Consider the following 12,310-nt stretch of genomic DNA (forward strand, 5'->3'; position numbering starts at 1 on the left):
CATAAAAACTTGAAGACATGCCAAGAGTCAATTTTGCATGAATTTCTTTACTTCATTGCTGTTCTGGAATCCCCCTGTGCCTCTTTCATTGAACAAAATAAAAAAAAAAATTGTAGGAGAAAAGTCCATATAGGGAATGCTCAAGGTTTTCTAGTAAGTTTTGTATAGTTTATACCCAGGCCTAGCGTTATGTAGGAGAATCATGTCTCTGATTGACTGATGGCACCTTTTGTTCCTGTAGATTGCTTTCACTTGTCCAATAGCTGGCAGTAATACACAGCATTCATTGTTCAATGTTCATGGAGAAAATCAACGAGCAATACACTTTTCCATCCCCAAAATATAGGTTGTGGGGACTTTTCCTACTTATAGACCTGTTTTTACCTTTACAGAGCAATGCTCTTCATAGCCATGCTACTAAATTCTTGCTGATTTCATCTTAGGAGTGTAATGACTACATCTCATCTGCACATGACTATTTTATGCAAGAAATTCATAAACTTAGATATTGATAGTGTCATATCCCCAGACTGCGCATGCAGTTTAGTCAAAATTTCAGAGGGTTTGATACTCTCATTCATGAGAAACTTAACCAATACATTGAATAACTGATAATAAAACCTCTTACTCTGTCAGGATGCTACAAACTAGAGATGCAAATGCTAATACAGCAGTAGTGTCCATCCTCTCCTTACCATATGTATCCCTGTGCCTCAGCACACTCATGTTCTTACATGATCCATGAAAACAATTTGACCCTTGTATTATAATTTAAACATAATAATAAAAGAGGAAGGCGACTTTTGGTCAGGTGATTTTAGAATAATTAACTCAGCTTCAAATAATGGGCAGGCAGGAGTAGGTTTCATAATGAACAAGAAGATAGGGAAAAGAGTACAGTATTTCAAAACGCATAGCGATAAAATCATTGTAATAAAGATAAAATCAAAACTGAAAACGATTGTTAACGTCGTCTATATGCCTACAAGCGCCCATGATGATGATGAGGTAGAGTGTGTATACGAAGAGATTGATGAAGCAATTAAACACGTAAAAGGAGATGAAAATTTAATAATAGTTGGAGATTGGAATGCAAGCATTGGAAAAGGCAAGGAAGGAAATATAGTGGGTGAATACGTGCTGGGCAAAAGGAATGAAAGAGGGGACCGACTTATAGAGTTTTGCACAAAGTATAATTTAGTAACTGCCAACACCCAATTTAAAAATCATAATAGAAGAATATACACTTGGAAAAAGCCAGGCGATACTGCAAGGCATCAGATAGATTATATCATGGTTAAGCAAAGATTTAGAAATCAACTCATTGACTGCAAAACTCACCCTGGAGCAGACATTAATAGCGACATAATTTGGTGATAATGAAAAGTAAATTGGGATTTAAAAACCTGAAGAAAAGGTGTCAGATGAATCGGTGGAATTTAGAGAAGCTTGAGGAAGAGGAGGTAAAGAAGATTTTTGAGGAGGACATCGCAAGAGGTCTGAGTAAAAAAGATAAGGTAGAAAATGTAGAAGAACAATGGGAGAATGTTAAAAAGGAAATTCTTAAATCAGCAGAAGCGAACTTAGGCGGAACAAAGAGAACTGGTAGAAAACCTTGGGTTTCAGACGATATATTGCAGCTGATGGATGAACGTAAAAAATATAAGAATGCTAGTGATGAAGAAAGTAAAAGGAACTATCAAAAATTAAGGAATACTATAAACAGGAAGTGCAAACTAGCGAAAGAAGAGTGGATTAAGGACAAGTGTTCAGAAGTGGAAAGAGAAATGAATATTGGTAAAATAGACGCAGCATACAGGAAAGTTAAGGAAAATTTTGGTGTACATAAACTTAAATCTAATAATGTGTTAAACATAGATGGTACACCGATATAATACGAAAGGTAGGGTGGAAGTCGATAGGTGGGTGGAATATATTGAAGAATTATATGGAGGAAATGAATTAGAAAATGGCGTTATAGAGGAAGAAGAGGATGAAATGGGAAAACAATACTGAGATCTGAATTTAAGAGAGCATTAAAAGATTTGAATGGCAGAAAGGCTCCTGGAATAGACGGAATACCTGCAGAATTACTGTGCAATGCAGGTGAGGAAGCAGTTGATAGATTATACAAACTGGTGTGTAATGTTTATGGAAAAAGGCGAAGTTCCGTCATACTTCAAAAAAAGTGTTATAGTCATGATACCAAAGAAAGCAGGGGCAGATAAATGTGAAGAATACAGAACAATTAGTTTAACTAGTCATGCATCAAAAATCTTAACTAGAATTCTATACAGAAGAATTGAGAGGAGAGTGGAAGAAGTGTTAGGAGAAGACCAATTTGGTTTCAGGAAAAGTATAGTGACAAGGGAAGCAATTTTAGGCCTCAGATTAATAGTAGAAGGAAGATTAAAGAAAAACAAACCAACATACTTGGCGTTTATAGACCTAGAAAAGGTATTCGATAACGTAGACTAGAACAATTGCTAACATGTACAGGAACCAAGCAGCAACAGTAACAATTGAAGAACATAAGAAAGAAGCCGTAATAAGTAAGGGAGTCCGACAAGGATGTTCCCTATCTCCGTTACTTTTTAATCTTTACATGGAACTAGCAGTTAATGATGTTAAAGAACAATTTAGATTCGGAGTAACAGTACAAGGTGAAATAATAAAGATGCTATGATTTGCTGATGATATAGTAATTCTAGCCGAGAGTAAAAAGGATTTAGAAGAAACAATGAATGGCATAGATGAAGTCCTACGCAAGAACTATCGCATGAAAATAAACAAATACAAAACAAAGGTAATGAAATGTATTAGAAATAACTAAGATGGACCAATGAATGTGAAAATAGGAGGAGAAAAGATTATGGAGGTAGAAGAATATTGTTATTTGGGAAGTAGAATTACTAAAGATGGACGAAGCAGGAGCAATATAAAATGCCGAATAGCACAAGCGAAACGAGCCTTCAGTCAGAAATATAATTTGTTTACATCAAAAATTAATTTAAATGTCAGGAAAAAATTTTTGAAAGTATATGTTTGGAGTGTCGCTTTATATGGAAGTGAAGCTTGGACAATCGGAGTATCTGAGAAGAAAAGATTAGAAGCTTTTGAAATGTGGTGCTATAGGAGAATGTTAAAAATAAGATGGGTGGATAAAGTGACAAATGAAGAGCTATTGCGGCAAATAGATGAAGAAAGAAGCATTTGGAAAAATATAGTTAAAAGAAGAGACAGACTTATAGGCCACATACTAAGGCATCCTGGAATAGTTGCTTTAATATTGAAAGGACAGATAGAAGGAAAAAATTGTGTAGGCAGGCCACGTTTGGAATATGTAAAACAAATTGTTAGGGATGTAGGATGTAGAGGGTATACTGAAATGAAACGACTAGCCCTAGATAGGGAATCTTGGAGAGCTGCATCAAACCAGTCGAATGACTGAAAACAAAAAAAAAATAAAATAAAAATAAATCAAATCACATCATTAAAAGACAAAGAATAATTTTTGTATTTCTTTTAATAATTACCAACACATGATTTTTCAAACAAGTTATTTAAAAAATTAAAAATGTGTTCAATTTGATAAGCTGAACAGGTGCTGTACATAACCACAAACCTTTCAAGCTTACTTATATGATTGGTTTTGTTGAACATTTTAAAGTAACTTTCATCAACTTCAAAGCAGTTTCATCTGATGTTTTTTTAATACAATCTTCTTCAATACTGTTGTTATATGATTCCATAATTCACTAAACTGTTACGGTGTTAAATATGTATTATTTAGTGCAAGAGAAAACTTTTCCCCTTTTACTAGGAGCCAAAATAACAGGGTTTTTTTATTATAAAATTTAAACCAACCATTGTGGAATGAAATAAGTAGTACTTATAGGAGAAATAAAACTATGTGATTATGTGTACATAAATACCAGTTGTTTTATAAACTCTGATTAACAAAGTTAAAAGTGCTGAAACAGCAGTGAAAAAACAGGATACTTTGTAACTGTTTTTCCTTTTCATTTATTTCTTCTAAATTTAACCAAAGGCCATCATTACATTACTGCTGAAGGAATTTAGCAGTTTTCACCTTTATTTAACCCATACTCTGTAAATTTATTTTCAGAAGATTAGAAGTAGTAAAGAAATGATTTATGATGCTACAAATTTTCATGTATCATTCATAAAGTGTCATCTCTCCTTTGGCTTGAGAATTGAAAATTATGTGGTGACCAAAAAAAAGTTTATAAATTAAGAATGATACCATATGCTTTGCCTCAGAAAGAATTTAAGCTTAAGTGAGATTTAAAATATCGTAGAATTTTTAAGATTATGCTTCAAATTATGTGATCTTTTCATCCAAAAGAAATGTACTCAGTCATAGTTAAGAAATAATGACAGAAAATATTTTGAAATGTTTAAAACTACCGTTATGTTTTAGATTCAGTTTTATTAATCTTAAAGATAATTAATTATTCATAAAAAGATAATTATATTTATGAAAAAAATTATTGAAACAGATTATAATGTGCTCATATCTTTTTAAACGAATGATTCTCTGATTATATTTATCAATCATCTACTGAATTATATTTTCAATGTTCTTAGATTAAGTAAGAATTATTGGTAATTTTTTATTTCAGCTGTAATTCTCATAGTTACTGTCCACACAGTAGTTACTACAAGACAAAAATACAAAAGACATCTTAAGGGTCGTTCACTTGTTAATCCTGTTAACATGTTTCCTCGTATCACCTATAAAGATGCTGATAAGGATATTAAACATTGTTTAAAATACTTAATGAATTTTGGATTTTACAGATTTGGTGTGGAGGTAGGTAATGCTGGTTTTTTAGGGTTTATTTTATTTATTATCTTTTTGCAATAATTAATTATGTAAATAATAATAGTTTTTAATTATGTAAATTTGTATGATGAAAAAATAAATAATTGTAAAAAAATAAATCAAGTCATATTGCTAGAATATAAAAATTTATTATTATTGATTGTTCAATTTGGATGCACGTTATCCTTGAGTATGGCTACATTATTCTGGTGTAATTTGTTTTTCATGTTAGATTTGGGTGGAAAAGTGTTAATAGAATATTAAGTATCTGTTGAATTATGCATACAGAATTAATGAACAAGCAGTACAGTTTACAGTTCATCAATAATCTAACTAATGCTAATATAACAGTAAAATTTGCATATTTTCATTTATAGATTTTGTTGAACAAAGTTGCCAACTAACTGCTTTATTAATAATAAAATTATTTATTTTATTTAAAATAACAATAATGAAATGAAGTAATCATTAACTGTAAGAAGATTGGTACATTTTTAATTATCAAAGAAGCTGCTAAAATTAAAATTAAAAAAAATGATAGAATCCAAATGATAAACTACCTTTTTTATTAATAAATATTAATTGGCATTGGCTGTTCTGGTATCACTCATTTTTCATTAATACACTTTATTATGACTTGATGTACATACAACATCAAGTCATAAGTTACAACTCTTGTTATGACTCAATTTACTAAAAATAAGTGATTGATGGGTTCCATAAAGAAGTGGGATATCTATTACTCTCTTTTGTACTGTACTTATAATAGTGCATAAAAATTATTATGCACTAATTAAAATTATTATTACTAATTTAATTTAATTATTATTATAAATTAATAATTTTTATTATTATAAAAATTATTATGTGCATTACATTAAGTTGTTTTTATTAATGCTCTTGACCCAAATTTCACTCCTTTCCTTTTAGTTAACATTGAATTAAGTGAATTATCATTCATTATACTTTAATAGTTTCATTTTCACTAAATTTTTTATTCAAGTACAGCATTTTTAATGACATATTTTTGCAATGGGGAATTTAAGATTTTAAAAACATCCATTTTGTTATATATCTAGACATAAAATTTTTTATTACTAATAATAAAAGTAAATTTTAAAGACTATTAAATTTTTCTGGTTATAAAATATTTTAATAGAAGTATTCATTTTACATGATATTCATTGCATTAATATTAATCATTATTATAATTGGTGCAAATATTAAATCAAATAAGCACATTTCTAAATTTAGTATGATGAATGTCCATGTAATTGTACTCATTTATTATACTCTTAAGTACACCATAATTTTAACATCTTTATGAACAAATGCAATAGACATAAGAATAAATGGATCAAATGGAGAATGCAATTTATTAGAATAATATTTGTTAGATTTATGGACAGTTAGTGGAAAGAAAGAGGGACTGAATAATTTATTGGTGTTGGTAGGCCATAACTAGGAGTCTATGTAAATTAAATTACAAAAATTACTCATTTTTCTGTTATAATAAACTTAAGTAGAAATTATACAGTTTCTGCCTAAAAATTATGTCTGGCTATGGTCTTGAGTCATTAGAAATAATTGTAAAGTGTTTAATAATGCTGACCTTTGTAATAGAGTGATAGCATTTGCCTTTTATCCAGTAAAACTTGTTTCGAATCCCAGTCATCTTAAGATTTTTCACATTCTATAAAAATTCATATCTCATTAGTGGTTGTAATTGCTTGCATAGTCTGGAGTTGTAACACTTTTAATGCCACCTATACAGGAAGTAAAACGATTTTAATGGCCAATGTTTTTTTCTCATATAATTTCATTCAGTATCACAAAAAAATGAATTGGTAGTAATTATCACTCATTTGAGTAAAAAATACATTTTTAGCGACTGTTTTTTTGTGTGGTGACGCATTGGCTTCACGCGGCCAGTAACAGTTAAAACATTATGATTGGTCATGTGATACCAATGTGTCACCACAGTACGTTGTCAAATATATTTGCTGTTTTTGTTTATGTTCACCAATTGAGTTAGTAGTGTTTGAGTTACAAGTAGTTCTGTGTTATTCTGCATCTACAATTTTTATATTACATATTGGTTCTGTATTCAATCTTTATTATTCTGTATTTCGGTTTACGTGTTTTATTTGTTGAAAAATGAACAGAAGTTATGAATCAATGGAAAAAGAATTACAAAAACTGTGGCAGGATTTGTTGTCTGATGAAGAAAAAGATGACAAAATTTTCAGCAATGTTTACCTATCGGACGAAGATCAGCCTTCAACTTCTGAGTCTGAAGAAGAGGAAGATGAACCACCATCTAAAAAGGGAATGTTCATTCAAAAAACAATACTAGGCCTAGTCCTAGTATTACTGACAAAATTGATAATAATAATCATCCTCTTTCGCCGATTCCAAGTACATCATTTGCGGAGATGATAAAGGTCAAGCTCTGTTGCTACTAAAGTAACTATGGCCCTCATGACCGATCTACTGGATAAGAGGCGTACGCTCTGCACTGATAACTGGTACACCTCAGTAGCACTACCCCATGAGCTACTAAAACGAAACACTCACCTGGTTGGTACTTTGAAACGAAACAGAAAGAATAATCCACAAGTGTAATTAAAAAAAACTTCAAAAAGGGCAAAATTTTGCTGTTGAAAGCAATACAGGTGTAGTTATGTTAAAATGGCATGACAGAAAAGATGTCCTAATGTTGACAACCAAACACACCGATGATATGATAGAAGTTCAGAGACGAAACAATCCTGTTCAGAAACCAAAGTGTGTCATAGAATACAACAAAGGAAAGGCATTCATCGATAGTTCGGACCAAATCAAGAATTATTTCTCGTCGCTGAGACATGGAGAGAAGTGGTACAGAAAACTTGCTGTGGAATTGCTTCTTGGAACCAATGTAGTAAATGCGCTATACTTATACAATCAGCTTACAAATGGAAACATGCAAATCATCGCATTCAAAGAATTGACAGGAATCAATGTTAGTGCCGTTGCTCCTCCTCCAACACTAGTAGACCAACCTCACCGCCTTGTCAATGTTGGCAGACAAGGAAGAAGGCGATGTCATAAATGTTATGAAGAAAAGTCAAAGGCCGAAGGCAGGAAGATTGCCATGCAAAAACTACTCAAACCAAATATAAATGTGTGGTATGTGAAAAACACTTTTGTTTGGACTGTTTTTTTGGTGTACATAAATATTTTGTCTGAAAAGTTAATTTTTTTTTATTTTCAAGTTGAAATTTTATTATCTATGTTTTATTTTCAAGCAGATTTTCTGCAGTTGCTTTTGTATAGTTTTGTCAATAAAAATAACATCATATTGTAATACTGATATTCTGCATTATTTCATTACATTTATCATACAGTAATAGCCATGTGACACCAGTGTGGACTCGCTATCAACAGGCCAATAACAGTTTCATGACATACTGGCCATGCTCTTTCACTTGCCATGTGTTTTAATAGGAACTATGAAACCAATTCGGAGTTACACGGCCATATAACTAAACCTAACATGTGGTGACACATTCGACTCACGTGGCAATTAGATCTGTATCTCTGTGAATCCACGTTGGCCTCACGTGGCACTCAAAGTGTTTAAAAAAGAAAATAATAACAAAAATGTAAAAAGAATTGAGTTAATAGAGAAGCATGAAAAATTTTATTTGAAATTTACAACAGAAAAACCATAAAATCCTCATCCAGACAAAAAAACAAGATTTTTAAAAATGTGTGAAAGATTAATTTTATGTAAATGAAGATTATATTATTGTCTGTAGGGTAAGAAATAAAACAAGGAAATTGAGAGATATAAATATAACATTCATAATTGCAGTGTTATTATATTTGTCAGTAGCTGTTGTATGAATAGTGGAAAAAAGTTTATTTAAAAAATATCTTCCAGGTATTTTGATATTGTAGATAAAAACCTTTCATGAACAACACGCATAGAATTAACCTGTAAAACAGCTTTTGTAAATCATTCTTCTCTGTGTTATTTTTGTTGCTTAAATATTCTATTTTCATGATTAAAGCTCATTCCTTGACTTAGAAGCTTTGAACAAAAAATTAAGTAATATGATTAAAATCTATGCAAAAAAAGTAATTGTCATTAGATAAAGTGAAACTAAAAACTGAATTATTTGATTAAGGTTCAGTGACATTTAGTATCTGAGTAAGGGTTCAGACCCTGTTATTTCAGTAAAGAAACTATTTAATTACTGTGACACTACAACTAGAGGTAGTCTCTTGCGAATGTGTAGCTTTATCTCGCTCTCACACTGGACGTCATTCGCTGACAACTTATCGCCAGGCGAAGATTAACTCACAGCTTGTATTGTCAAACAATTATAATGTGCTATAACTTGTGTATATTTTTGTTGAAGTTATGGTTTTATACTATCACAATTTGCAACATTGACCCTTCTTAATTAGATAGGATGAAAATAACTTATTTATTATAGGCCCAGGCCCAGAAAAAATGGAGTTATGTTATTGTTATCCTATATATATATTATTTTGTTTTATTACTATTACATATTATTTATATTATATAAAGTTGATTAATTAGAAAAATGATGATGAATGACTATTCTTGAAAATAAACATGGGAAAACAAATAAAGTGCACATTTCATTTCCTAGTTATGAGTAGGCCTGTACTTCTTCTGCTATATTCTGAAGAATATTTTTTCACTATTTGCTATGATTATGTTTTCATTATCCCTAATCAAAATTTCTTTTATCAAGAGTTCAATAGCATAATTGAAATGTTGAAAAATATATAAATGAAAAACTAATTTTTGTTGAGAGCACATGCCATTAAGAGTAAATGCTGAAAAGGTTAGATATTTGTTAAGTATAGCAAGCAGTCTTTTGAAGTTAAGTAACAGTCTTCTGAGGTTTTCTTTTCCATGATTTACCATCAGTTATTTAAGACAGGCCATCATTTGTACATGGTGTACCGAGGTGTCTTCGAAACTATGACTTCTTACGCAGCATCCGTTTGGGCGCATAGGGTGGAAAGAAATCAAGCACTTATTCAAAATTTAAGGAGTCCCCAGCGCAGAGTCTTAATTGTATGCACTGGTGTTTATAAAACAACCTCCTACGATGCTACCACTGCATTGGGAACGGCTCTCCCATTCAATTTAGTGGTGAAAGTTTGGGCAACCATGTGGAAATTGCGAAGAGACAGGGAGAGGTATTTGGCATACGGTTTCGAGCTGGGCCTGTACTAGAGTGGAACAATGATCTCAATGCATCGGTTCTAAATTTCAAACAATTGCCTATCTTCCACCTGTGGAGGAGGCTTTACAGCCTCGCGATGGAAGCATGGCAGCAAGAATGTCACGCCACAACTAAGGGAAGGTCCTTGTATAGATTTATACAGGATTTGGAGGGATGGTATGCCTCTCCTTCATTTTTAAGTGCAACGGGAGCCCAAGTGCTCTCCAACCATGTAAATTTAAATCAATATTTGTTTCGGTTCTGCCTGGCAGCTGATGAGCTGTGTATCTATGGGTAAGTCCAGTTGAACAAACACACGATGTTCTACTGCCTAGCTCGGTGGGTGGGGGGGGCAGAACTCAGGCCACCCTGGAACTTAGAGGTCAAGGGGAAAATTGGCTACTCGCCCATTTAGTGATATATGACAAGTGGGCGGTGGGACACGCAAGTGAGTGGTGTTATGGTACCATGCTTTTAGGTTAGCTCTAGGAGCTATTTAGAACACTGGTTGCTAAACTGTTTCATGGCTCAGTAACCATTTGTGGCACAGACATTCGGTCTTATGCTTTAGGGCAACTAAATGGGGTGGTAGCGGGAGAAATGCCAAGCAAACCAACCAACCTTTACCATTAGTTATGTTACTACTATGTTTTGTTATAGAAAAACAACAGTTCTAAAGTTAGGTTTTTTTAGCTCTTCTGGGGCATTAACGTCTTTTGATTCTTCAAGTAGAGCTTCGATAAAATTTTTCTTTACATGTCAAGTCTGTTCTTTGAAAAATGTTCTACAATTTTGAAAGATTTTATAAAAAATCTGTAGGTGGTTTGTATAACTGCTTCTCAGACAATTACTCGACGTTGGTATCTTTCTCTAAATTAAATGTAACTGTACCCAGTTCCAGATATTTATTTTTAAATTTGTTCACGATTAATGCCAACACTTTCTATCCCATTGTATATGATTTTGATGATATCCCTGTACTCCTCATTAACCTTCACAACATCGTCAATTAGATTATGAAATACATTTGCAGTGATCATCATTTCTTCATTTGAGTTTTCGATTCTTATGTTGCAGGGACGTAATAGAATGGAAAGTATTTTCGGTAACTGTGATTTCACCACTGTCTGTTTTGTCTTCTATGTTTGCTACTGAAGATATAATTCCGTAATTTCCAATAATTTAATTCCTTAATCTGTATTTAAATTCTAGTGGTGAAGGATGATTGTGTAGTCCTCCGCTGTGTCTCATGGTGCTAAAAAAACCCTCCAGGATGTTTTGATTTAGCCTGTTTGCAATTATGTAGCTAAATTTGTATTTAGCTTGCATATCTTCAAATAGCATTAGTGAAATGATACTCATAAGTATTTCTTTTTGAAAGGGTAAGAGATTCGTTTTTTGTCTTGACTCCCATTGTCTTCACTGTTGACTCTATATCAAGGAGAATTTTATTTTCGATTCCTAATTCATTCCAACCCATATACAGCCATTCTCTTCCTGGAATCAGTTCTTGGTAGTTTAAAATGGAGATTGTCATACCATCATTCACCAACTTCATGATAAATGACAGCTGTTCCCAGTTTTCAATTTGCAGAAGATCTAAGAATCCTACTCTATATAAGGCACACAATTTGGTGTGAGAGAAAAGCTGGGTAGCTAATTTCACTTTTGGCCTTTGTATACCTGTTACAGTCAAGTGGTGATCAGTGACGACTTATGCGTAATATTTATAGCTGAAGACTCAGTTTTCTCCATCAGTTCAATGAGAGTAATCTTTGTTAACATTTTTCATTACTGACAACCCAGAATCCAAAAAATGGTTTTTTAAAACTTTAATGAGATGTGGAACATCACCAAATACATAAATTTTCTCATCATTAACAGGATTTGAAAAATAACTATTTCTCATATTAGCCCCGATTCATTCCTCAAATCTCGGTTTCTACCTCGTAAGTCAGAAGTCATGGCCACAATGTTGAATCCAAGTCTCTAATTGAGTTATTGTGTTAAAAATTATGTGTTTCATTAGTTTGCAGTCATAATCTCATAATCATAAAATCCAGGCTTCCAATTTTTTAATAAACCACTAGTTTTGATCACTTGGACATATTGTTGTAGAAGTTATCGTTTTTTCATCATATTCGTATTGTTCTTTCACCTTCATTTCATCGGCTCTGAGGACACAAACCTTCTCAAATGGCAGTCCTTC

The 12,310-nt window shown here is 32.2% G+C and overlaps 1 protein-coding gene across 10 annotated transcripts in view; it reads left to right on the plus strand.

Moving 5' to 3' along the window:
- Window positions 1–12,310, plus strand: part of Piezo (piezo type mechanosensitive ion channel component) — a 481,248-nt gene that overhangs the window by 271,198 nt on the left and 197,740 nt on the right. For all 10 annotated transcript variants that reach the window (XM_075356335.1, XM_075356333.1, XM_075356336.1 and 7 more), the window contains one exon: window positions 4,647–4,837. In XM_075356335.1, the coding sequence (XP_075212450.1) occupies window positions 4,647–4,837 (191 nt within the window). The remainder of the gene's footprint in view (window positions 1–4,646; window positions 4,838–12,310) is intronic.

The sequence above is a fragment of the Lycorma delicatula genome, chromosome 2 (assembly GCF_047948215.1).
Source record: "Lycorma delicatula isolate Av1 chromosome 2, ASM4794821v1, whole genome shotgun sequence".
Taxonomy (NCBI): Eukaryota; Metazoa; Arthropoda; class Insecta; order Hemiptera; family Fulgoridae; genus Lycorma; species Lycorma delicatula.